Genomic DNA, 27,123 nt, shown 5'->3' on the forward strand with positions numbered 1-27,123 from the left:
AAAAGATTGGTCTAATATTTATTTCCACATGCAACTTCCTGTACCATTTAGGCCTAGATCTAGATATCTGAATCTATCAATAGCTTGGTTACAGTCTAGCAAAAAATTTTACGTCCTAATAATACAGCTTGATAGTGCCGCAGTCCAGTGGCAATGGAGAACGATATTCTTGATTCTCTTGAGGATTTAGGGTACGCGGGCAATTAATGTTTGGGAGAATTTTTATACCGGTGTCCTATAATGAATAAATCTTTAAAAAAAACTTAAAAAGGGGTGTACTGTGTACGTAGTGTCTGTTAGCTGTTTTTAAGGCAAGGCGTTAGACTAGGTTACTGCAGTTACTGAGTTAACTGATTGTTTGTTACTGTAGGAAAAAGTCACAGGAATTAAAAACACAGGAAAAAAAGTCACAAATAGGCCTACTAATATACTATAGTGAAATTTATAACACGTAAATATTTAATGTGAAGTAGTATATTTACGTTTTAATTCCTTTAGGTAGGCCTACTAGATCTATCTATATACTAGATATATAGTAGGCCTATATGGAATCTAGGGTAAAACTCCATTTTAGCGTATTTTATTCTCCGTTTCTCGTTTACCTCCAGTTGAGCGTATTTTATTATAATAATCGAAACACACCAAAACATTAGGAAAACACGATTTATTTATTTATTTGTATTGTATTTTTATTTTAACAAATGAATGAAAATGAATTTAAAAAAGCAAAGAGACTGGCTTTGTTTTAGATTTTGATAATTTACTTTGTCAAAACTTGAGAAAAATCCAGATTTTGAATATTGAATGTGCTATGTTCGTGTGTCAGTTAGAATTTTCATGGCAACGGGTGAAGTACGTAGACGTAACTCACAATTGCAGGGCGGCTAAGTTTGTATTGTTCCAAGTATCTCCCAGGCATGATACTATAAATAATCATTTATGAACTTACAATGACCCCAAAACTGAGGCCAACACAATTTCAAACAGCTACATGACGTATGCTGATAATTATTATTAAAGTCAATGTGAACTCACGGTGTGTTTATAATAAAATACGCTCAAATGGAGGTGAACGTGAAGCGGGGGAATAAAATACGCTAAAATGGAGTTTTACCGAATCTAGTATAGATAGAATCTAGTACTAACTATACTTTTATACACATATAAATATAATATTTAATAGAATTTAAATAAATGTTCCAACCTTCTCCTTTTCATAGTATTTGTTAAATACTAATTTTAAATGGCACGAAAAGGCATTTAAGACCATTAAGAATTAGTTAATGTGACTTGCTGCCCTCAACTCATTGCAACAATAGGTCAGCCACCTGTACTGCCCACATTTATCACGCTCATTACATAACAAAGGAAAGGATCAAACCTGAAACTCAACACAGTGCAAAGGCTGTCATTGACGCAAAACATCAACAACACACAATATGGGCGGACAAGGCCGCCTGAGGAGAAGCTGACCAAGGAATGACAACAAAAAAACCATGCAAAACACAATGATATGCCTAAAATTCGTTTATAATTAACATTTCTAGAGTGTATTTAACTAAATTCATTACAAAAGTTGTGGTTGCTGTGTAAATTAGGTAACAGTATTTTTACTTATTAGTGTTATAAACCACAATGCTTTTATCGTTTACAAAAATGCTAAAAACAACTCACATTAATAAACACCCAAAATTTTACAATCCTCAACAGTTAACAAAAATATTTATTAAAAGATTTTTGTTACTTTTTTCTGTAACTTTTTTTCCCAAAAAAATTTGCCTTTGTGACTTTTTCCTGTGACTTTTTTTCCGTTCACCAGTTAACTAACTAAATTAGTAAAATACACCACATGGCTGGTTAACGTCAATGCTAATCCTGGCCCTAACCCCAACCCTGGTCTTACCATACGCCTAACCCTAATTTCTAATCATAAAATTGGACATTAGTCGAGATAACAACACGACGAACAACCCAACACATCTATTTTATGGAAGAGTCTATGATCGGTATTTAAAATCATCCAAATGTTTTTTCGCAGAGACTAGATCTATGTGGTATTATTGAATTCTGTAGAAAGCATTCTGAAATTTTTTAAAATTGACCCTAAGTTCACATGTTTGTAAAAGATGCGCATAGCTCTACTAGTCTACAATAACTACAGTACATTACTCTACACACATTAGCCTACCTAGGATTTCTTGTCATCTAGATTCTAGATCTACATATTCGCTGTTTAGCCAACTAAAGTTTTAGTTTCGTGTTTAGGCCTATTAGTTGTCTTAATTAATGGGACAGGGATTAAAATTATGATAAATAGGGGTAAAGAAGGCCACTAATCACTAAAGTAAGTGAGGCACACTTTTTAGCACCTGAACATTTTAAAAGATTTTTGCTAATCCAAGTATTTTCTAATATTAAAGTTAATGCAAAATTATTCTAACTTATCTTATACAATATAAAAATAATAATAAATTTACTTTAATTTTAAATTGGTCTAATTTAGAATGTATAGCCATACCCCCAAAATCCACAATAAAAATAATTAATTTCTAACCCCAAAATAGTTAATGCTGTGTACACACACTTTAAATGATACCAACTATCACTAGGCCCCATTGGAGATCGGTCCACAGTTGATACAATTGCAGGTCTACATATAGGGCCAACAGTCTAGTTGTTTACAGTAGTCACATTAGTATACTTAGTGTGTAGCTGTCCAGAGTTAAGGTTCTTGAGTTCTTGGATGTAAAAAGTGGAGGTACTAGCTAATCTACCTTGATGCTTTCCCCTGATAAGCCATGTGTGCTATTACATAACATGACATGACATGGAGGTGAGAAATGTTGATTGAAGGGAGAGCATTGGTACTGATTTCCCCTTTGTTCTCCTTGCTGGACCCTCAGGGCCATAAATGACATATAAGATGCTATCTCTGGTTGGCTGAGATCTAAGGACTAAGTCCATGTTACCTACAAAGAGACTAAGTTTTATGGTGGGTTAGATACAGTTGGGTGCTGTGTATCATGGGGTGAGAAATCATGAGGGGGGGAGCAGTGGTATTAATGTGTCTGATCACTTCCCTGCTGGACCATGGTGGTCATGTATTACATAACACATTTGTTTTACCTTGCAGATATGATGGTCCACTTTTAGAACAGAAAGCATTGCTGGAGGCTGTAGATACAGGGGCTAAATCTGTGGCCTATACACAGCTTGTAGAATGGATAATATCACAGTTATCAGTATTTTGTAGCATTGATGCAAAAGTTTCGGCCATTCAAGGTATGTGGACACTACAGAGTTTAAATTACAAATAGGTAAGATTTTTCAACATAAATAGCTGTTTATTTTATTTCAGGTCCAAGTGACTCTGAACTTTTTCTTATGGAACTCAGTGGTTTCTTGAGAGAGTTTTGTAAGTGCATTGCTACTAGATCTAACTCTATCACCTAAAAGTCTTATTGAAAATGAAAATAAGTTTTTTTCTAACGTTAGCTTAATTAAGTTGTTAGTTATTATTCTGCACCTTATATGAATACATATATGTTGGCCTGCACATTTTTGTATTAACTCTTAAGTTGATCTATTTAAAAATAAGGGAAAGTAATTGATCTGATTTCTCCATTAGCTTGTCCATATAAAAATTTAACAGAAGGACCCATGGATGGAAGGTTATCATCCAGAAAGGCATGTCTACAGTTATTAGGTAAATTATCTTTAGTACTTGTAGTTTTCTGCTGTAGCTTTTTTAAAAAAAGATCCTAATGCATTTATTTGACTTGAATGAAAAATTAACAATTTTTTCTTACTTTGTACCTTGCGCAGATTATCTGCTGGCAGAACTCGCTGCAGTAAAAATTATTGCAGTTAAAAGGCCAGCAGCCCTGTCAACACTATCCAAGGGAGTAAATGAAATTTCAGAAGTGGTGAGTGTAAACATTACTGAATTTCAGCATGTGCAATCCAAAGACTGCCTAATATATGGCAGGAAACAGATTCAACCCTCAAGCATCTACTTTTAGGGTCGATTTTCGCCAATTTTCAAAGTAACAATTATTGACATATTATATATCAATTTTGTTGCTTAACAATCGAGGAATTCAAAAATATAAAAATTAATAGCACTAGACATTTACATCACTTTCAAAATGTAGATTAACCACACTCACTCAACTGAGATTTTTTTTTTACATCTAAATGTAGTGAGGTCTAAAAATCCACGAAATTCACAAAATTAACAATATAATTACACAGAAATGTCACTTAGGCATACATTTATTTGTAAATGTGTCAAACTTTACAAAATATACCAGTTTATAGCTTATTTCTATAATTATTCTTGAGAAAAAAAACGACCGCCCTCCCCTTTAAAATTCTGGCTTTTAGAAACACTCTGGGGAAGAAAAAAATAACAGAGTTAAATATAGAAGGTCTATATAAAAAACATAATTAATAAAATATGTCTATATGCCAATTTTTAATATAGTTGCAGCATTTACATGGCTAATTATAATTGTTTAGTACTTTAAACATTAATTTAAAGTTACGACTCTCTGTGGCGTCTTTCAAGTGTAGTGTCAGTGTAGGAGTGTAGGTGAACAGGGTGTTAGGGCCTGATACGATTTCATTAGAATTGGTAATGAACAGAATGTATAATTAGAACTGGCATATAAAAACAATGTTGATAATAGATGCAGTTGTTTTAATGCTACTTATAATAGATCAAAATGACAAACATAATTAAAACCCAAGAATCTGGAAGCGCTGACCTCATTTTACTGACACGGTTGTCAAATAGTAAGTAGATCTAGATCTAGATTTACGTAATTTTGAAAATACACTAGATCTAGATGCAAAATCACTTTTAAAAACTGAAGTTAGTGATTAGATCTATAATGAAATTGAAATCAACAACTGATATGTAAGTATCTTTTGATTTAAAAAAAAATACGCTTAGTTCTAAGAAAAAAAATTCTATGGTGTACTCGATCCCTATCCCAAAACGTGCCAGCCATATCGCATGCGTAGTCAGCTACTCAGCTGCTTATCAAATCGATGAATTTTAAAATTATATAATAAAAGTAGGTCACCCTAAAAAAAAGAGTAAAATGGCTCCCGTTTTCACGACAGCCGTCACTCGATTCATAATTTACAGAGTTACAAAGTTCTACTTTCTTTTGGCTATAGATTTAAAGAAATATTAATTTGTTATTTCTCATGCGTTCCAACAATTGTACCTAATTTTAATAAACATTGGATTAGTAAGGACTCGATTCTTTTTAGAATTAGCCCTCGACACTATACAGTATACAGACTATTGCGAAGAAACAGACTCGCGCGAATGTCGTGCGTAGGCTGGTTCAGTGGGCGAAGATTAGAACCCAATCAGACGGAAAATTTTTACTTTGAAATAATTACATTATCAATTAATTTCGATTTAAAACAAATGGCTTAAAGTCAAAAGTAAACTAAAATTTAAAAACTTTGTTATTCGCAGTGTACTCAAGATTCTCGTGTTTTAAAGATAAGTCTAGTTTTACTACGCGTGCGTGCATGGTGCGAATATCGATTTTCCCCGACAGAAAATCATAAAAAAATTTTTTTAAAGTATCTACGGCAAAATAATACTTATATTTTACAGAATTAAATACATTTAACTAAACTGTTATTTAAGTACATGCCTCGGAGGAAAAAAATACAATTTTATATCCGTAAAAAATTAACTGAAATCCCCGCTTTCAACGACGCCGATGTGTCGTAATTATGGCCATTCACTTTGTTCAAATTAAAGTAAAAAACACATTCAAATATACTTTTTTTTTACTTTCATAATTTACAGCAATCATTTCTAATGAAAAATCCATAAAAATAATAGTTATTTTTACAAAATAGTATTTCTTACCTTATTAGTGCAGTACACGTACTTTTCCAAGTAGATCCATTCCGTCTAGATTTGCATACTTCGCATCCTTCGCCGCGGCACAAAATGTCATAAAAAAACGTATTCCACAAAAATGTTGCTAACGAAGCTTGTAAAAACATAGCTCTATTTATCAGTATAAACAAAATCCCCGAACGATGTCTGGTTAGAAAGTTTATGAACGGCGAAGATCGAATATGCATTTTCCGGTACTAATCTGTTTCCTGCCATATCAAAGGTCCAACACCATTATAAAGCAGAAAGAGAAAAAAAAACAGCTGAGTGTTGAAAATATTGCTTGTTGATTAGTATACTGTGTTTTCTAATGTCACTAGTAAGCAATTATGAAGTATTATAATGTTCTGCCATAATAAGGATATCATGGGCAGGCACCTGATTTAAAGTTAATACACTTGCAAATAGAAGCACAACTTGTGCCAGTTGGCTAGTTCTTTTAGTACTTTACAAGTTTGTTTCTCCTAGTTTAAAAGTATTTGTGTTACTACATTGACTTGGGGAAGGAGGGGGCATATACACCTATGTTGTCTGTAATATACTGTTTTCTTCCATGCCATCAATCCATTAGTACTAGTAGTATACACTTTATAGATTGTTTTGATGTTAAATCTTGTTAATCTGTTGTCTGATTACAGAAAGAGAGTGATGTAGCTAAGCGTTTAAAACTTGCACTGTTGGCATTGAAGTTTAGTAAGCCACCACCTACCATTACAGCATTTCAACTATTTAGTAAAATTGAAACAAAGGTTTGAAAAACAAAATGTAAAATTGTCACTTACCCTAAAGTTAAGACTAGTTTAATTGCTGTATGGTTGTCATTAAATAAAAATAATTTACAGCTAACTTTTGTAACTTACTATTGTCAAAGAATATTTTTTAGCAATGTATCAGTTGATCATTTAAGTCTCAACCATGGCTATTTATTTATAATAGTTATAGAGTTATTTATCAAACAGTACAGACAGGCTTTAATTTTAAAAATTTCATGACGTTTTGCAGTTTTATATTTGGGGTATCACTTTAATTATATTTAATACTAAAATTTTCTTTTTAAATTAGGTAAAAGAACAGTTGTCACTAAATCCAGACCTAGCAGGGAAGCCACTGCTGAAGTCTCGGCTGTCGGAAAAACAGTGGGCACAGCTTTTAGCCATTAATGATTTCTTGTCAGATGAGTACAGAGTTCGACGTGATATGTTATTGAAGAGATTGGATGTTACAATACAGTCCTTTAAATGGTCTGAATTAGCAAAGGTGAGGACCTCTTACATATTTTTGTTATCTGATAAATACTTAATAATTAATTTTAATTTTGTAAATAGATGACAGTTGATTTGTAATTATAGTGTAAGTTAATGAGTTTGTTTTTGAATTCTTACACTACAGAACAAGGAAAATAAAATAGCTGAAGTCTACCAGCCGATCAGAAAAATCTTGATATCTAAAACTGATGTTGGCATACCTCAGATCCTTGCTGCAAGAGATGGTAATATGATTTGTATACTTCATCCCTTGTTAGCCAAACTTTGCTATTAGCTGGAGTCATTGACTATGCATATTTTACACTGACAGAATGCACATGAAATTTTTCATTTTACAGTTTTTTAAATTTAGTTTGTCAATAAATTGAATCATCAGTTAATAATAATATTCTTATTAATATATATTTATTTATATAACCTTTTATTAACATCCAATTATTTTAACGCTTGCAGACTTAACGAGGCTGCAAAAAACAAGTAGTGGTGAAGCTAGAGAAAAAACAAAGTGTGCAATAAACAAAATCCTGATTGGTAATGTAAGTATGCCCATAGTTTACTGAGATCATATTTGCGAATTATGAAATGTTTGCTATATATTTGTCCTAAAAACCAAAACGGTATTCCCACAGTTGAGAAGATAATTCAGTGTTACAGATTAAATAACTTAAGTAACTTACAGTGGGCAGTTTCACCCATACAAAGAAAGAGAAACAAAAAAGATAATAAAAAAAATTATAAGGCACACAGCTGTCAAAATTTTACAGCAGTAATTATGATTCATTAGCTAAAATTCTGCATGTAATTGTATAAATCAAAATATTTCCATAAAAAGTTTAACATAGATTCTATTTTTAAAATATTTTTTACTCTTTTGTAAACAACTTTTTCAACCATTGGCCAATGTACTTCAAATTTGGCATATAGAATCAAAATAACAGAACCTACAGCTGGAACTACAACTATACCATTCTAATGTAAAATTAATGTTTTTTAAACTTTAAACTTTTTTATTTTGTCAGTTTTGTGTGATATTATCAAAATTTTAAAATTTTCATCACAATGAGATTCCTTTAGTTCAGGCTATAGATATTACTGTTAGTCAGCATTGTTACAATATTCAGAAAAATCTGTTTGGAATTTGGAAAATGTTTAGGCTTATGTAACACTAAAATGAGTAACATATTTTTCAAAATGTATTTGTTTTTCTTGTATTCACAATTTATCAACACATGAATGAAGCTATCTGAAACATGGCTTTCTAATAGTAGCTGGAACTAAAACCATAGCATTGTAGTACGATTTGAATTTTGTGGAAATTTTAAAATTTTAATGCGTATTATCTTATTCTGATCAGATTTGAAAAAAAAAATTTTTTTATCATAATGCATTTGATTTAGTTCTGGCAATAGATGATAATGACATCTTTTTACCAATTTTCAGAAAGATTTAAAACCTAAATATTTAACATTTTTTGGGTCAAATTATATTTTTAACAATTTTTGCATCATACTTGGGCTATCATTTTATGCTGTTGTATAGCAGATTGACCTTAATAACTATGGTAAAAAATGTATGGGTGTAGTATAATAGTTGTTTTTTTTTTTTTTGGCGAATTTTTAAAATAAATTTTCCGTTGTCAGGGTAATACTTCCCCCTTAACAGAAGGCAGTAACATTGACTACTTGTGTCCTAATTTGCACATCCACAGATGGTATTCACCTATATTGCCTTAATCACTTATGACTGTCTTTTACTACATATTGAAGCTGTGATTTGCCTGTGAACCAATCACACACTTTTATGGGAAAGAAATGCAATTCATTTCACACATACCTTTCATTATGCTGCTTCTCAGGTACCAGATCGTGGAGGTAGAGCTTGGGAGCTAGAACCACCTCCACCAGAAATGCCATCATTCACAAAGAGAGATGCAGGACCGCAAGGTATAACATTTTGCTCATTACAATATTTAACAGGTTGTAGAAATGAAGAACACCTTTGTGATTTTTTTTTTCATTACACATTGTAGGTGGTGGAGCTGGTTACCGTGGTGGTCGGGGTGGAAGAGGAGATGCTGGAGCTGGTAGAGGTGATCGGGGGAGTGGACGAGGTGGCAGAGTACAAAGTGGTTGGGGTGGAAGTGATGCTCAAGTGAAGGATGTTGGAGGCAACTGGAACCAAGGAGGAGGTGGATACCATCAGGGAGGTAATCAAGGCCAACAGGGTGGATATCAACAGGGAGGCTATCAACAGGGAGGCTATCAACAAGGAGGCTATCAACAAGGAGGGTACCAACAAGGAGGGTACCAACAAGGAGGGTACCAACAGGGAGGATATCAACAGAGTGGAAACTATGCAGGGGGTTACCAGCAGGATTACTACCAGGACCGTGGAGGTGGTAGAGGAGGTGGAAGAGGTGGTAGGGGAAGAGGGGGCAGAGGTAGGCACTGAGATGATTCCACTGTGGCTGTGACTGTTTTCAGTATCTTAAATTCTACATATTTGTTGTGAAGAAATTCAACGTATTTAACTTGTAATTATTTAGTAAAAATAAAAAATGCTGTTTTTGAATTAAAAGAGAATATTTTAGTTGCTTTATGTGAAAGCTTCTTGTAGGTGGATGAAATTTTACATACAAGTATTACATTTTATGCGCAGGTTCTATTAACTTTTAAACAATTTCATGTAACTGGAAGTGGTTCTTGACTATTGAGTTCTGTTTCAGTTAGATTAGGGTGTCGACTAAGATTTTAATTTCATTATTGGTCAAGATGACTTAAACATTTAAAAACTACATTTATTTAACCATAATTTGATACCAATTTTAATTATCAAATTTAATCAGTAGCCTAGAAAATTATTTGTGAAAAACACCTGTTTTTTAAATGGCTACAATATGATTGATACGCAGTGCAACGGTGGGGGTAGTTTTTAAGAAGTGTTGTGACGTGTTTGACCGTTCACCGCTGTTCAGCAGAAATGTGTGGTCTGCTAGATTTCTTCCCATTCAAATACACAACTGGCAAAACGGGCAGGCCTAGTTAGCTGATGTCTCGATAAAGTTATTTTTTTAATGTTTTTTATCCTGCATGATTTTTTTAAAAATTAATGAATTTATTTTAGTAGGACGCAATTTATACTTTTCTATAATTTACAGTATTTTTAAGTAAGTTTACAACAATATTAAATAAAGCAATTCACGGTTTCCTTACGACAAATGGCAAGCTTGCATCAAACACTAATCGTCCATTGTTAAAATAAGATCGATATATAATGCGCAAATTAATGATTATGATAACAAATTTCCTTTCTATGCACTTTCATAAAAAATACAAGCAATTTTGTCACAGCTTTGCCATACCCCTTTACTGATTTAAAAGAATATATACAAGAAAGTTTAGGGGAAATCACTTCTGCTTTATTTTCAATTATAAGCAGCATTAATTCTATTAAAAATACTTTTATCCAGTGCTGCTTAGTGACTTGTGTACAAATATTCTAGAGGCTTGCAAAAAAGTTACATTGAACATATTTTCATTCCTTGTGTTTAAACTTCAAACAATAGCAGGAAAGTTGTCTCTTTTAATTGACTACTGTGTTCTAATTGACAGTTTAGCTGATGAAAAATTCTCTACAAATAAACATTTAAAAGCACTCAACCTTTGAATGTCTTCACACTTAGCAGAACTCCATTCTAAAATTTACTTTTAAGTAATCTTAAAATTATAGAATATTTGTTTCAGCTAATTGATTTCCATTTTTATATATTTACAAAAATGAACCTACCATTACATAAATACTAAATAAAACACAATTAGCATGAAAATACTTTTTTTTTTATTATTAAGCCAGAGATTTGATCATGCAGATAATTAAAGAAAGCATTTAATAATTCTTATAAGAATGTACACCTTAATTCAGTAAAAAATAGTCCCTGTTAATTAATTCCTTTATCTCTACAAATTAAACTGATATTTAATTTAAACAACAGAATATAGCAACATCAGAAGAAGCTATTTAATAGAAAATTAATGCTTTAGCTATTTACATTGCATCCTGTTTTTAAAAAAAATAGTATAAACATTTTATTTTTTAAAGATGACATTAGCCTAAGTTAAACTGCATTTATCTTTAAATTTGATTTTCAAGCAGTGTGTAAACATTTTAAGATGTCAGTATTTAAATACTATTTTGTAATAAGACAACTAGAAAAGGAATGTAAATATTGTACATATCATTGCTTTATTAAGATATTTATGAGTGATTAACACAATTTTTATAACATTACATGCATCCAGTATTCACTACATGAGACTTGAGTGTTGCAGATATTTACATTTTATTTTCATGTGTTATAAATTATTTCTAGTGGCATTTGATATAAATCAAAAACATAACTCATCTCTATGCTGAAATCCAGGTATATCCTATAAGTTAACAATTCTTTCTAAGTTAGGTATGAAATAATTCTTGCATTTGAAAAAAAGTGATCTGAAACAAATTACCTTTGAACAAAAATTGTAGTAATTTAAATTGGTTGTCCAAGTAAACATCCTTTGTATCTTCGCTAGATTGTTTTTAAAAAATGTGTGGCTAAAACTTAAAACACAGAAAATGGACTTCATAATATTGATGTCACAAAATGAAACATTTACCTAAAAAAAAATATTTAAAGAGTTATATGTAAACCTGTTCACTGGCTAAGCTGTCCATAAATGGCTTCACAAGAGCACTTGTAGCAAAGTTAAAAACTAACCCAAAAGTGAGAGATATTGGAAGTGCTGGTAAAGCTTTGCGAAAGATGGCTAACAACAACAACGTACAACACAGGCCCTGAAATGTAAAAGGTAATATAAATGGGTTAATATTATTAGAAATATGATATCAAAACTTGTTTAATGACAGGCTTGGTATGACAAAAATACCTTAATTTTTCTAGGGTTAGAATTCCTTTATATGCTAGAACTTCAACAACTCATTTTAATACTTTTATACATGTAACAAATAGTCAACATTATGAGTAATAGTACACATTTCTTACAATCAGAATAGAAACGAAACAAGCTATTGTTGTGTTCCAGTCACCATTTGAAGCTGCCTTGCCAACCAGTACACCATAAAAAATGAAATCGCCCAGACCTAATTTTACTCCTCCTAAAAACAAAAAAAGGAATGCATGGAAAACTAAGCAAATAATAAACAATTAATGTAAATGATTCCAAGAACTCAGTATTTTAAGCATTACAACTAGGCGCTGTTTTATCAACTTTATGTAAACTTCAAATTCCATTTGTTTATAAATTTACAAATTAATGTTTACGAACTGAACTATTAACAAATACTTCTTAAACACAGTTATAAAATGTCAATATTTTTAAGGCTAATGCCTTCCAATGATTAGATAAAACAATATCATTATTTATCTAAACCTTACCTCAAAAGTGTTAAAGCCCAGTAATTTACATAAGCATTTAAATTTTTTTTAAAGTAACTAACAAAACAACATTAGTAGCTTAAAAAAGTTTTCTTGATTCTACATTTCAGATTTTTTCATCTTAGCACCAATTTCCCATGTGCTATCAAAAACTTAAAAATACAAATAGGTACGCCTAAACTTATAAAATTTACTTTATTTTGATTCTAGATCTAGATATTCTAGAACTAGACTAGATCTACGGAAAAACTAGACGTAGACGCTAAGATCTAGATTCGGACTATCTACTCTAGATTCTATTCCCATAATAAATTTCTATATTAAACTACTTCAGGCCTTAATTATTTTATAGAAATGTTTGTTTAGCTATGGAATTGGTTAGCTTGGGATAAAATTTACTTTGAAAATTGCGTAAGTTAAATTTCGTAATTGGGTCTTTTATTCTTCATGATTCATAAGGTGCTTGAATAGCTGTGATGAGAGTGTAATTGATACCATGCGGGTGGTACGGGTTCGAGACACACCAAGTCAATCTTAATTTTTTTTTTCAATTTTTTTTATGTTAATAACATCGCTTTATTAATACAGCGTTTACACTTATGACATGTATACTATACATTTCTAGAACACAAAGCCTGCCAAAAGTTTATTTTTATCTGGATAATTTTGTCCACAGAACGTTTTCCTCTTTAAATCAATATGAAGAGCGATTTTGTGGATGCAATAGAAGAATTTTAGTAATTTTGTGAGTTAGTGATACTTTTATTCTTTTCATTCCTTTCAAATTTTTGTTGAAAATGGTGAATACGATTTTTAAGACAAAAACATTTATAAATTATATGCTAAACTTGTGATAAATATTTGAAAAAAAAACTTTTTCAGTCGATGTACACTCTTATTGGAATCAAGTTAGAGAATGGATACAGCTTTTTATAGTTTTTGAGATAATTGGTGCTAAGGGGGTACTTATGAGGCCAAAGAGGTAAAAAAAAAAAAACCCACTCCTGCTTCTTAAGTACATAATTTTTTTTCTAATTGTACTACAGACATAAACTTAGTACTATGCAAAAAAAAAAGACATTTTGGTAGGACTGATTTGAAAAATCAGTTTGGAGTATCTAATAAAAGCAATATGTTCCGGTACTTAAACTTGATTAACTCACTTTCTTCATCTGATTCTGTTGGGGCATTTCTGTTTGATGTTATCGGTGGTGGTACTGGTATTGGGCTGAGGGTAACTGACACAGCTGTAGGAGAAGGAACTGTAGGTGGTATATCAACAGCAGTTCCTTCACTTAAAACAGGCGATGACCTGTCTAAAGTCTCAGAATTTCTTTGAGCTCCCTCAACATCTGCTAACACAAAATAGAAAATTAATTATCAATTAGATTAGACAAGTATTTTAAATGTGAAGCAAAACTTCTCACAATCAAAACAATTCAAGTTTTTTAAACTAGTAAATATTTTGAGTTTGCTATAAAATGCAAAGGACTTAAAAAAAATAAAGAGGATTTTTACAAGCTGGAGGCCTAGGGTGACAAAATAGATAAGGGTCTAAAGAGACCCTAAACTTAATTGAATAAGAAAATCAATCGATGTGGAATAGCTTGTAAAGCTATGTATCTATAATTTAAAGAAATTTAAGATAAGATTCTTCTTTAACGTCATTAAGTTTAAGAGAAGCAATTATCTTATTTTAACTATAAAAAAGGAATTTGTTTTATAAATGTGCAAAAAAAAACCCACTAAAAATAATTAGATGTCTAATCTACAATTTTTAAAAGTTGTTAGCCTGTGGCTATTATCCTAATGTTTAATTGCTGTTGAACAAAATTATGTGCACATAAACTGCCTATTCTGGAAGTTTGAAGAATTTGTGAATATTTTATCCATTGTTTCTGGCCAAAGGCCATTTCTTCAACTAGGTATTCTGGGAAACTTTGACATACATTGAGTCATGTCACCAAAAGCCTGCACAGCCCTACGAGCTGCTTGTGAATCTGTGTTATCTGTAAACTCAAACTCTGTTCTGGTACCATTAACTATTTGCTCCTTGGATCCAACAGCACCATCATTGTCAGGTTCTAGACTTGTTGACGAGTTGTTCATGTTATGGGCACCTGGAGAAGGTATTTTATTTTTAAGTTTAAAAATCAATTTTTGAAATTTTAAAAATATATTGCCTAAATTATTTTTAAATGATCTTTGGCCAATTAATATACATATAAAAATAAAGAACAAACCATCAATTTTTTTTCCTTTTTTCTTTTTTGGTTTCTTTGGAATATCATCCACATCTGCCATTGTTATCTGCCAAACCATTGTTGCTATATGTAATATCAAAAGTAAGAATCATGAAGTTGATTGTAATAAAAAATACTAAGGTTGCTACACTATTATAAGTTTGAAGCACTTAGTGCCTTTACTTATTAATATGAAATATTAAACTATTTTATTCTGACTTCATTTTGACAAGGGACAGCATGGTCAAATATAGCATTTGGCTGCGAAATCAAAAGTCTCAAGTTTGGACCTGGGTTCATGTCTGTAGGACACCCCTGATCCACCCAGCTCTGATGGGTACCTAATTCATAAGGAAAGAAATGGGGCTGGGCATAGTGCTAGCCACAATATTGCACATCATATACCTAGGTCACCTAAATCTGAACTCTACTTCACATGCTCCATGGACTATAAGGTTCAAAAGAGTACTTTACTTTTTTCTTCTTCATTTTTGACAAGCATTCTGCAACAGAATTAACTTTTTGTCCTTAATTGTGTCAATACTTTTTTTTTTAAAATATTAGAACAAATAATAATCTATTGTTAACCCTTATAGGACAGACATTTATTTTCTTACAAGAATAAATTAGAGCTGGGAATATAGGCTCATTTCTAGTCTGGGCTGTTTCAACCAGCATTCTAAGAGGACCTTTTGGACAAAGAACTGCCACTAGATCTGCAAAATAAATCAATGAATGGCTGTAGAGAGGTTTTAACACAAATAAAATGACTCTGATTGGATATCTTAAACGTTTTTTTTTTCATTTAAAAAATGTAGTTATTAAATTAGAGGAAAGAATATGTAGATCTCTTTAAAAATAAAAGAACTGATTATTAATAAAACAAGAGTGAAACTTACCCCAAATGACCATAACAGCAAGTACTGCCCAAGTAGTCCAATCTGGCAAATATTTGATGAACATGAGGGCCACCAAGGCACTTACCATGATTAGGTAAGCTTGTTGTAAGAGTAACGGTCCTTTCCAATGGATACAAAACAATCCACCAACCCCAAAGTTCCACATTATGATTGCAGTTGTGATATAATCCATAGGAGCATTATAGGCGCGGAGAATTTGTCTGGAAGTTTAAATCAAAATTACAATTAGGGAAGAAACAAGTCATTTTTAAAAAATGATAACATTTCTTTAACTGAATGAATGTTTGAGAAGATATGAGTTATGGTAAGTGAACACTGATTAAAAAGCAAGAAATTCAAATCAGTAAGGATAAATTGTGCTTGTTATTGAGGATTAGCAAAGCTAGTGATAGAAACCATTTAACAAAACAAACAAAAAACTAGTTTAAACTTACTCTAAATATATATATGAAAAGATAAACAGCAGCATGACTGAAGATAACACTAGCCACCCATTGATTAGCTGAAAAAAATAATTTAATAGAACCATAAAAATACATTATCAAAAATTTGTTTTTAATTTTTTTTTCCTAAAATTTAAATTTGGAAAATGTATCTACTACCAATAACTTTTGAGCAGTATCCTTTTAATACTTATTGATTAGCTATACATATTCTTAAGGCATTGTTCCCAATAATTTAATACAGGTCAGAATTAAAGAATATTATTCACAATACTGACAGTAAAAATTACAGTGTATTTTATAAATAGTTTATTAGGCCCTAAGTAAAATATAGTCATTATTTTTTTAATAAATAAACATAATTATGTTGCCAAATAGATTCTTCAAACCAGAAAGCACCAATCATGATGCTGCGAACTTTATATCTTACTAAAGGAAAGAAAATAACATACCTTATAACATTTATATTTATAGAGTAGTAACAAAACCACTGTCATTACAACTATCCCTATTAACATAATACCAGCATTGGCCATAGACTGCCAAATTTTTGTGCCTGTGTTTTCAGTTTTATCATGAAATGGAGTGTAAATTCTGAAAAAAAAATGAAAATCTTTCATTAACACTTTCAATTTACTAATATTTAACAAAAACCTAAAGGAAAATGCATTTAGTAGAAAGCAAAGCTTTCAGTTTATAATATAAAGAACTGCAACTCATTAAATATTAATCAAATATTAAAATGTCCACTCACAGGTAAACACCCTTTTCTGTGTAATATGTGATGGAGGTGATGGTTGCCACAACAACAACCATGCACAGAGTGACAGGGACAAACAGCATTATGACATGCTTAGCTCCATATAACAGTGTGTCTTCTTCCTCCTCCTCTTGCTGTTGGCTAGGTGGATTAGGCCGCTTGCGTTTCTTTGACGGATTTTTTTTCTTGCTGCCACTAGCCTGAGCCTGAGCAGCAGGAGTGCTTGCGCTTTCTTCATTTGCATTTGTGTTTATATTTGGGTTAATTATATCAGTCTGAAATAAATACAATAATTCATTCAGCTGTGTTTTTACTATAGTGATTAAAAAATTATATTTGATTAATAAAGTAAATATTTATTATCAAATTATATTTGATTAATAAAGTAAATATTTATTTTATAATTTAACAGCTTTTTAAGGAACTTTCTAATGTAATTAAGTTTGAGATTATATTTTCTAAAATCATTAAAGAATCATTTTTACAATTTTAGAAAGGCACACTTAACTAAGTATACTAACCTCAGGTAAAGCTTCATGATTCTCAGAAAAAAATCCCCCACCCCTATCCCCTCTGCCGCTATTGTTTATACCACTCATTAAGCTTGTTCTTTCTGTAGGAGAACCATCCGGAGTGCTAGTCTCAGGAGAGCCCCTTACAGGACTATCTAACGAACTCATGAAGAAATGGTTTTTGGAATAACTCTGTGTAAAATAAATAATACTATAATAATAGGGTAATAGAAAATTAAAGATTTATGACATTTGAAAACTAAAATTGAAATAGATATTTCAGCATTATTTTTTTAGTTCTTTATAAACTGTTAGTATTTTTCTTTAATTCCAGAAAATCCATTTGCTTTCTGTATTTAATTGTGGAACAAAAAAAAATTTTAATGTCTTATTCAATTTTGATTAAGCATATTCTTCTTACTAAATCTTTTGAAAAAAATAATTCTTCAACTAATCAAGAAATATGGGTGGGTTATTGCATAAATATTTAATTGAAGCAAACAAATAAGAGGGGTAAATGAAAACTCAACTACTAAAATAAAAATAATTATAATAATTTTCAGAAAAACCTCATACAATATTTTTTTAAAAATATGACACTGCTATAAATAAAACTTTTTAAAATAGACATACAAGCAAAAATGAAACAATAAGGTGAAATCCTTGATATAGATTTGATTGTATTTGTTATCAACTATAATATACTATTTATAAGAAGCACTTAACTTTAGCAGCATTATTATTATTATGAAAACTAAACCAAGATTTAATTTATATACCATGTATAAAAATATATCTTATTTAAATAAACAAATAACTAAAGGGTTAAATAAAGGGTTTTAAATCAGGAAAAATATTGCTAATGGATAACAAGAGCCACTATCCAATGCTTATGTGCATATTTATTTACTTACCAAAACTTTTAGAGCTTGGCTGCAAAATTGTATAAGTTTTTATTTCTATTGCGACTCTACCTTTCGAAATGTTTTAAAATTATTTTAAACTATTTCACACTACTAAATAAAGCAAATAAGGGCTGAATGAAATTAAAGTTTATTGCTTAAATTAATTTAGTCCTAAATTTTTACTTAAGATCTACTGTAGTTATTTTAAATGTACTTTCAATTCAGCTTTACATTTTGTAGTAGTGTTTTGTTACAAATAAGTTCAATATATTATTTGGCACCTTTAAATATAAGAGTAGGATTTGATTCCTTTAGTTTATTTATTTAACATTCTTGAAATTATAGTCTCTTGATTTAGTATGAATTTGTAAAAATGCTTATACAAGAAGGTCAGTTTATGGCATGTTTTAGTAAGTAAGGTATATATTTTAGTATATAAGTTAGATTATCAACATGGTATAATTCTCAGACTTATCTTGCCATTTTTAGTTTTGTTCATCTTGTCACATCCATCAGTTTTAATACGAATAAAAATATAACCCAAAAAGCTTAGTAATTATCAAACTTGTTCCATCTTATCAACATCATTAGTCTTCATACCTCACCACAAGTGTTAAGTAATACATACTGAGGGGTAAAAATGCCTTTTGCTATTTTTCAAAATATTAACAAGACCCTTTACAGCTGTTATTGAAAAAACCTTAGTAATGAGGTTACATTATGTTGAATGATGGAAACATGAGCAGGATGGATCTATTTAAACTATATTTTAGTGAAACTTTTTTCTACTGACATAGTAGTTAGGCTAAGGTGTAATGGTCAGGCAAAGAGTAGCAATACAAGCAAAATAATTTTATTATTATTTGCTGACATTGATTCAAGTACTAACATTTCTAGAAAAACAAGTCAGTAATATTATTACTGTAGGACGGCATGGTCGACTAGTAGAGTGTTTGGCTGCTAGCCCGGATGTCTCGAGTTCTGATCTCAGTTCTGATTGTGACTGTAGGATGTCCCTGAGTTCACCCAGCTCTAATGGGTACCTAACTTATGTTGGGGAAAGTAAAGGCAGCTGGGCATTATGCTGAGCACAATATCCATTCACATGCTGAGGTTAAAAATATATTAACTTTTATTCATCAGTCCAATGGATTGCTAAATCTAAAGAGGAACTAAGCTTTCTTAATACCATTATTACTAGATCTATGTAGAACAAATTAAATATGTAGATTCTAGTTGTAGTTTGACTTCTTAATTACTAGGTTTCTTTTTTTAACTTTCATTTGGATCAAGAAAAAAATCAAATTTTAAATACTTAAATTTTCTAAATAGAATAGAACCTTGTAGAAATGAACAGCAAATAATCTGTGTATAATAGTGTGAAACATTAGTACTTAATTAAGAAAGACAAAGGAATCAAGTTAAAAATCAAGGCATTTTGTGTTGTTTTTTTTTGAGAAATCGAAAAGATAGTAAACTACTACTTCCGGTCAGCGGAAATTACTAAAATTTGTCAGAAAACAGAGAATTAGATCTTCTTTACATATAGTGATATTTCTTCTAACTGAACTAGTACTCAAGTTATAGGCTTTTGAAAAACCTAAAGTAGAATAAGTTCCACTTCCAGTTACCCGAAATAGTTGAAAAGTTAAAACAGAACTACAAATTTGATATAATACTTTAATATGAAATTTTGTCAACCTAGTTGTACAATACACAAGTTATGGTGTTCACAGACAAAATTGCAATGCCCAGTTTTTCCAACTCTATGATGGGTAAAACACCAACATTTTGAAAAATATGGATTTTAGAATTTTTGCCTGATTAAAAAAAGTCCACTATACTCAGTATATGATGAAGTACTGAGGTGTAAAACTGTCCAAATAAATTCATGTGATTTTTTATCTCGATTACAATACTTCCTCTAGTAAAAAAGACTAATCTTGTAGGGCCTAATAATTTCATTTTAATTTTGAATGTTAGTTGTTGTTTTTTCTACTTTTCAGTAATCCATAATTTGTGAATTCGACAGTACCAATGCTGCCACTGAAAATATTTGCTTTAAAACACTAACCCCCCCCCCCCTCGTGAAAGCAGCCTCCTCTTAGTTACCTCCTCTAAGATTGGCGCACCGGTCTGTCCCGTGAACACAATGGCGCCTTTTTATTTTAAAAGTGCAATAGACTATGGATAAGTTTGGCATTATTGTCATTCACTAAATAAAATCTGGCAGCGTGCAAATTGGCGCCCTGGTTTTCTCATGAGCACTATGGCACCTACGTTCATTTTAAACAGAGCTATAGACTATAGATAAGATGGAGTGTTATAGTCCTTCAATAAATTGAATCATGCGGGTTTCCGGCACCTCAGCAGGGTGCAAATTTGGTGCGCTGGGTTATCGTGTGAGCACCATGGCGACTACATTAGTTTTATGGAGCCAGGGGCCCCTGCGTTAGTGTAGTCGGGGTTCACTAGAGCGCCCCTCTACGTCCCTGACACTTGGGGAGTCACCGATGTGTGCTCTACCTAACTATTATGGTGAGTGATTAATGTGCACTCAAGGCTTTCATGTGGAAGAGTAGGTAAACCTGTGCCCCAATAAATATGATCCAAGCACAGGCATTGTTTACATTTAAATAACGCAGTTTTAGAAAACAAGGTCACACGTCTAAGAATATAGGATTGGTAACGCATTGATGAAACTATTTATGTGACTGAAGTGGTTGCGCATCAGTAAGCTTGATTTTGTGGGGTGGGGTGGGTACCATCTCATTGAGCTCTTAGGTTGTTTTTTTTTGCTATTTTTTTCTTATTTTACTTAGATCTAGTAACTAAAAGCTGATGTTGAGCTTTTAAAGAGTTACCGGTAAGGTTTAGGCTTGAGGGTTATCATTAAGGATTGTCATTGAGGCATTAAGGTTAGGATTAGACATTAGGGTTAGGGACAGTGTTTCTTTCAGATTTTTTCTCCACTGGTGGAACAGGACTCGAATTTTTTGGGAGGGGAGGGGTGGCTATGCGCCTTCCCCTTCCCCCCCCCCCCCCCCCTGATATGCCTGAAAGGAACTCTGGTTAGGGAGGAATGAATAGGGTTTGGCAGTAGGGCAAATTTTACCCATGCACAGTACATTGAAAACATTGCCATGAAAGGATGCAGTTTTTTTCTCTCACTGGGCATGGGTGGTTTATTCCATTTAAAATTAGCCTAATAACTAAGAAAAATAAAATAGTATATGAATTACCAAAACCTGTTAGTAGATCTAGATCTGAATTACAGCTACTGCTGCTGGTTGAATCAATGACTATTCAATGACTCACTCAGTCACTGATCAATTTTACATGCTCTCTAGTCTCTACAACAAAAACATTTTAAAAGTTGGGATCATCCACAAACAACTTGTTTTTTTAGGCCTGGCCTAGATTAAAGTAGCTAGGCCAATGCAAAAATTTAATTTCAGTAAAACAATATAATAGTTACATATTTGGATAGGGGCTGTCAATCTGATTACAGATCAGTTTACATTTTCAAAATCTGACCATAAACAAAAAAGTTATGAATTTTTTTGTCATTAAAAAATAGCAGTTTTTTCAGACAACCGGGGTAGACCCTGAAAGAGGAAAAATACTGGGAGGGTATGGACCAAATTTTAAAGAGTTTTTCACTAAAAGTGGTATTAAAGCAAATAAACTTCATCAATTGATGTCATGTTATGGTATTTTATAGATTTTTGTATGCCGAATCCAATGATGCTAATTTAAAAAGTGTCCTTTGATTACACAATCGACTAATCTCATAGATTATGTAATACCCCCCTTTCTATTTTTTTTAAAACATCTAATAATCAATGTGATAAGAAGTCATTGTTTAAATGTAACGCTGTTTTAATCTAAAATATGACAATTATATATGCTGAAGCTATTGGTAGTATTTAAAATGGTCCAACATTGTTACATAACTATCAAATGTTAAGGTTATGTAATACCACCCTTTGCTCAAAATATACCATTAATTAGTTTTGAAATCACTTTTGCTCATTGTCAGTTAACTTCAAGTTAATAGCCTACTAAAAGAAAATATAACTAATCAAGTTTTACAACACAAAGAGAAGAATGCTATTACAATAGCAAATTTGTGATTATGTAACTTCTTAAAAGATGTTATGTAATCTATGTCCAATACTTTAGGCCTACACTATTCCAAAATTTAGGCCTATTTCATTATAATTATATTTCTTGTTATTTTGCTATAAAATTAGTCTAGTCACAAATTTGTCTGATCAGAATCAGAGTGTGCTATATGATAATTACCTAATATTATTACCCATATTAAAATTATTCCTTTTTACAATTTCAATAAAATATTTTTTGTAGGAAATTTTTTTTTTTTAAACTTGCACAAGGTATAGATCTAGTGTAAGTTATAGGTCTATAACATAAATTATATTTAAGCCCAATGTTTATGCTAGTAGTAAGTAGGCTTATGTATTTTTGTAGGTCTACCAGTAGGCCTTTTACAACTAAAAACTTTCTTAAGAAAAAAGCACGTGTTTGAGTGCTTGATTGTGTAGATCTTGTAGATTCTAGAAATTGTGTAAGATTACCGTGTTTGGCTATACACAGACACGTGTACCACCACAAGCTTTTGCCTAGATTTTGTTTAATCTGACTAGCCAGATCTTCTGACCAACGAATTTTATTGCCCTATTACGTAAACACGACCGCTGGATAGGCTAGTCGGCCAACCCGATGAACGTGTCAGACGAATATTATGTACTTTCAGAGACAAAAGTCCGGCAAGATTTCTTGATCTATGCCCGAGGGTTAGTAACATCAACTCCACAAAGTGAAGGGGGAGGTAGGTGGGGTATGAATCCACCACGAACTGAGTAGGTACCGTACGGGTGTTGTACAACATCAAAGGCGACGACCGTCGGCTCGTCGCGTCACGGACTAGTGGGGGCGGGGTGAGGCTTACGTAGGCTATGGGTGTTACGTTGGGTGTTATACAGAATGCCCACCCACACCCACCCCTTTTTGGTCAATTTGGCAGGCTAGTATCCTCCACGTTGTTAAGCGTATGTAACTTGTAAGTGTGTAGTGAAAAAAAGGGGGACCGGGAAAAAGATTAAAGCCGTTTTTATGAAAAAGAAATGCTCTAATTTTAAATGAAATTAGGGTGCGCGAAACGCAGAATTGTTATAATCGGACAGTAACCATCTGGATTAATTTTAAAAACAAGATAAATTTGAAACCTGAGCCGTAAATATTAATAAGACTTTTTCCCCTTTAAATGGGTAAGAACAAAATTATGAAACATGCCTGTCGGCTTATAGATCTAATCTATATAAAATAGAAATAGCCGTCGAGTATAGGCCTAACACGGGAACACATGTAGGCCTATCTATCTTTAGAAATTGTTTACAGTATCATCCAATCGGATCGACCGCCTAGCGTCACATGACCAGGCATTCGGATGTGCCACACGGTGTGTAGATCGACACAGCAGAGCACGCAGTCGGACAGCGGTCGGCGCGTTAATTTTAATTTTTGCTCCATTTTAAAATGTATGGGCGGCTTTATTTGGGGGTATTGTAGAGAAAATCATGCATATAAATAAACGTCCAGATTTCAGCAATACAGCGCAGGGTTCAAATTAAAAATCGGTCTATAAATAACCCTGGAAACTTGGTTCAACTTTGCTGTACGATATCTCCGAAAGTATTTAATATATTTTGCTGACGAACCCTGCGCTGTATACGTCTACATCTAATCTGTATTTCTGCCAAGTTTCACTGTTGTAGTATGTAAACTCGATTCGTGTATAAGAATTTTGTAACGCGTCGTCTGTTAAAAGAGGGCGATTCGAAGCACAGCCGAGCGGTTCAGTCGGACAGCGGTCGGCGCGTTATGTTTTGATTTTCGGTCCACTTCAAAGTCTATAGACGTCTCTATCTTAGGGCATTATAGTACATATCATACATATTAATAAACGTCCAGATTTCAGCAATACAGCGCAGGGTTCAAATTAAAAATCGGTCTATAAATAACTCTGGAAACTTGGTTCAACTTTGCTGTACGATATCTCCGAAAGTATTTAATATATTTTGACGACGAACCCTGCGCTGTATACGTCTACATCTAATCTGTATTTCTGCCAAGTTTCACTGTTGAATGGCGAAAACTCGAAGAGTCTATAGACTCAAAGTAACACCCCTGTTTTAAAAAGGTGAAAAAGCCTCCCCCCTAATCGGCACGTCGCCGCGGAGGGTAAAAAATGCGATTTAATCGGCGATTTCTTCAACGTTTGAAATCATATTAAAATCAAAATTATAAAGTTTAAAAGGTTATTCAATTACGAACAGAATGGTGTATAACATGTTAATATAAACACAATAAAATCATGCAAAAAACACAGTTAAACATGCAGGGGGTAGGGAAAAGCCGATTTGTCCGATTTTCTCGGCAGCGGCATTGGCCTAGCTAATTAAAGATTTAGATCTAGATCTAGATCTATACCTAGATCTATAGCTAGACCCTAGATCTATATCTTTCTTTGCGTGAGTTTGTTTAGTATATTGTAAAATAGACCAAGAACTAAACTATACCTAAACAAGAGCTGAGATAGGCTAAGATAATTTTACTTTATCTTACCAGTCATTATCGCTGTCAACATACTTCCAAGTATTAAAAAAAAATGTATTTCTATTGGCCAGATAACTTCCCCTTTGTCTCTGTGCATTCAGTCTCTGATTTCAACACATAACACACAAAATGACAAACCAAAAACCGACACACGTTTGCTATTCACTAATCGATATCATTTTAGATTTATAGTTTATAGCCTAATTTTTCTATTTAAATAATGAATCAAATGATAACAAAGTTTCATTTTTTTAACTAGACTATTATTTAGTCACAATGAATGTCGGGCAGAAAGTTAAATTGCAAACTGTCAAGTGGTATTGAAAAAGTGCTCATCGGGGTAAACAAATAAACTTACTTCCTAGATAGATCTAGATATCTAGATATAAATAAATGTAGATCTATACTACTTGTTTTAATGCGTTTCCTTACCTGCGTTAGTGAAACGTTAGTTTCTCTAATAAGCTATTATTAAATTTAAATACCTAGCTAATATTTATTTTTACACCAAAAAAAATCTATTGTTTTTTATTTCCTTCCTTGAATTTAAACTCAAGATAAGGCAAAAAAGCTTTTAATTTAGGCCCTACTAATTTGGTCAAGGGGGTCATCCAAAAATGACGTCATGCTTTTTTACGATTTTTACCCCCCCCCCTCCGTCACACATCACAAAAAGCCAGACCTCCCCCTCCCCCATAAATGACATCAAGTATGAGTGAAGATGATCAGCACTTACATTTGCACTTAACGAACACACACTTTAATACCTCGTGTAAATTTAGCTTAGGGGGTCATCCATAAATGACGTCACGCTTTTTTTTGACGATCTTACCTCCCCCCTCCGTCATCACAAAAAGCCAGCCCCCCCCCCCTTAAAATGACGTCACACCTCAGCCAACAACCCTCCCCCCCCCCCCCTCAAAATTGCTGTTGACATTTTTTCTTAAAACATCGATATTTTTCCAAAATCTTGTCAGAACTCTGTCAACATGAGTCTTTTTATCAATTCCCATAACAATTTATTAAAAACGTTTTCTAAAACGCAACATTACGGCTAAAACTCGTTTTCTAACATTACTTTTTTATAATGCAAAAAACTGACGTCACACCATCTGAATCACCCCCCCCCCTCATAACACACCGTCACAAAATTTACGGACCCCCCTCCAGATGCGTAGCGACCCCTCCCGGCGCCCGTGGCGAACTTTCAATTTAGCGCCCCCCCCACCCCGTATATATATATATATATATATATATATATATATATATATATATATATATATATATATATATATATATATATATATATATATATATATATATATATATATATATATATATATATATATATATATATATATGTGTATATGTATGTGTGTGTGTGTATATATAACATGGGGGCTCGATAAAAAAATTGCCGGGGGGGGGGGGCGTTTTAATAAGTTTTGCCTAGGGCCAGAAGCGTAGCGAAGGGGGGGGGGGGGGGCAGGGGGGTACATATGTCCCCGGGCGCCGACCTTAGGGGGCGCCAAAATGGGTTGGAAAATTTTTTTACATTTTTTTGTACTGCTTTTTTGCTCTATAAATATAAAAAATATAGGAGGGGGGTGCAAACCGAAAGTTTGAGGGGGGGGGGTGCAAATCGAAAGGGCGCCAAGTTGAAAGTTTGTCCCCGGGCGCCGGGAAGGGTCGCTACGCCTCTGCCTAGGGCGCTGTATAACCTGGCGTCGGCACTGATTGTCAACCACTTCAGCTTGTTTAAATTTGTATTTGGTTTTAAGCATCTTAGCACCTTGAGTTTGCAAGCTAATATGAGCTGCTGACCTGTCCGCGATGTCTTGTTTATTGTGACACAATCTGCAGGTAATATTTCTTCCGCACCCTTCGTCTGCTTCATTGGGTATTCCGCAAACAGCATGGACATCGTTACCACAGGATCCACAAGAATGGGCTGCACTACAATGTTTTTCACAAACATTACAGAATCGGTTGGCCACATTATTGTCACGCAACTGGTCTGGACGTTCCACCGCGGCAGCAGATGTGTTAGCTGAGGATGTCGTT

General features: G+C 32.7%; 2 protein-coding genes across 2 annotated transcripts; one reads left to right on the plus strand and one right to left on the minus strand.

Annotated features, from left to right (window-relative positions):
- Positions 1-24: 24 nt before the first annotated feature.
- Positions 25-10,052, plus strand: LOC131952632 (protein FAM98A). The gene is made up of 11 exons (XM_059315379.1): positions 25-191; positions 3,134-3,282; positions 3,359-3,415; positions 3,629-3,706; positions 3,826-3,926; positions 6,574-6,684; positions 6,998-7,192; positions 7,325-7,424; positions 7,654-7,736; positions 9,056-9,143; positions 9,230-10,052. The coding sequence occupies exons 1-11, from the start codon at positions 154-156 to the stop codon at positions 9,649-9,651; spliced, it is 1,422 nt and encodes a 473-aa protein (XP_059171362.1). The 5' UTR covers positions 25-153; the 3' UTR covers positions 9,652-10,052.
- A 546-nt stretch (positions 10,053-10,598) lies between these two features.
- On the minus strand, positions 10,599-25,167 carry LOC131952635 (presenilin-2). The gene is made up of 13 exons (XM_059315382.1): positions 25,069-25,167; positions 18,427-18,445; positions 17,522-17,704; positions 16,995-17,275; positions 16,693-16,834; positions 16,232-16,299; positions 15,777-15,997; positions 15,495-15,593; positions 14,878-14,961; positions 14,584-14,754; positions 13,798-13,986; positions 12,242-12,354; positions 10,599-12,033 (listed from the first exon to the last, which is right to left on the minus strand). The coding sequence occupies exons 3-13, from the start codon at positions 17,678-17,680 to the stop codon at positions 11,878-11,880; spliced, it is 1,683 nt and encodes a 560-aa protein (XP_059171365.1). The 5' UTR covers positions 17,681-17,704; positions 18,427-18,445; positions 25,069-25,167; the 3' UTR covers positions 10,599-11,877.
- Positions 25,168-27,123: the final 1,956 nt, after the last annotated feature.

Source organism: Physella acuta, unplaced genomic scaffold, assembly GCF_028476545.2.
Source record: "Physella acuta isolate Inbredline_101_S28 unplaced genomic scaffold, ASM2847654v3 ptg000883l, whole genome shotgun sequence".
Lineage (NCBI taxonomy): Eukaryota > Metazoa > Mollusca > Gastropoda > Physidae > Physella > Physella acuta.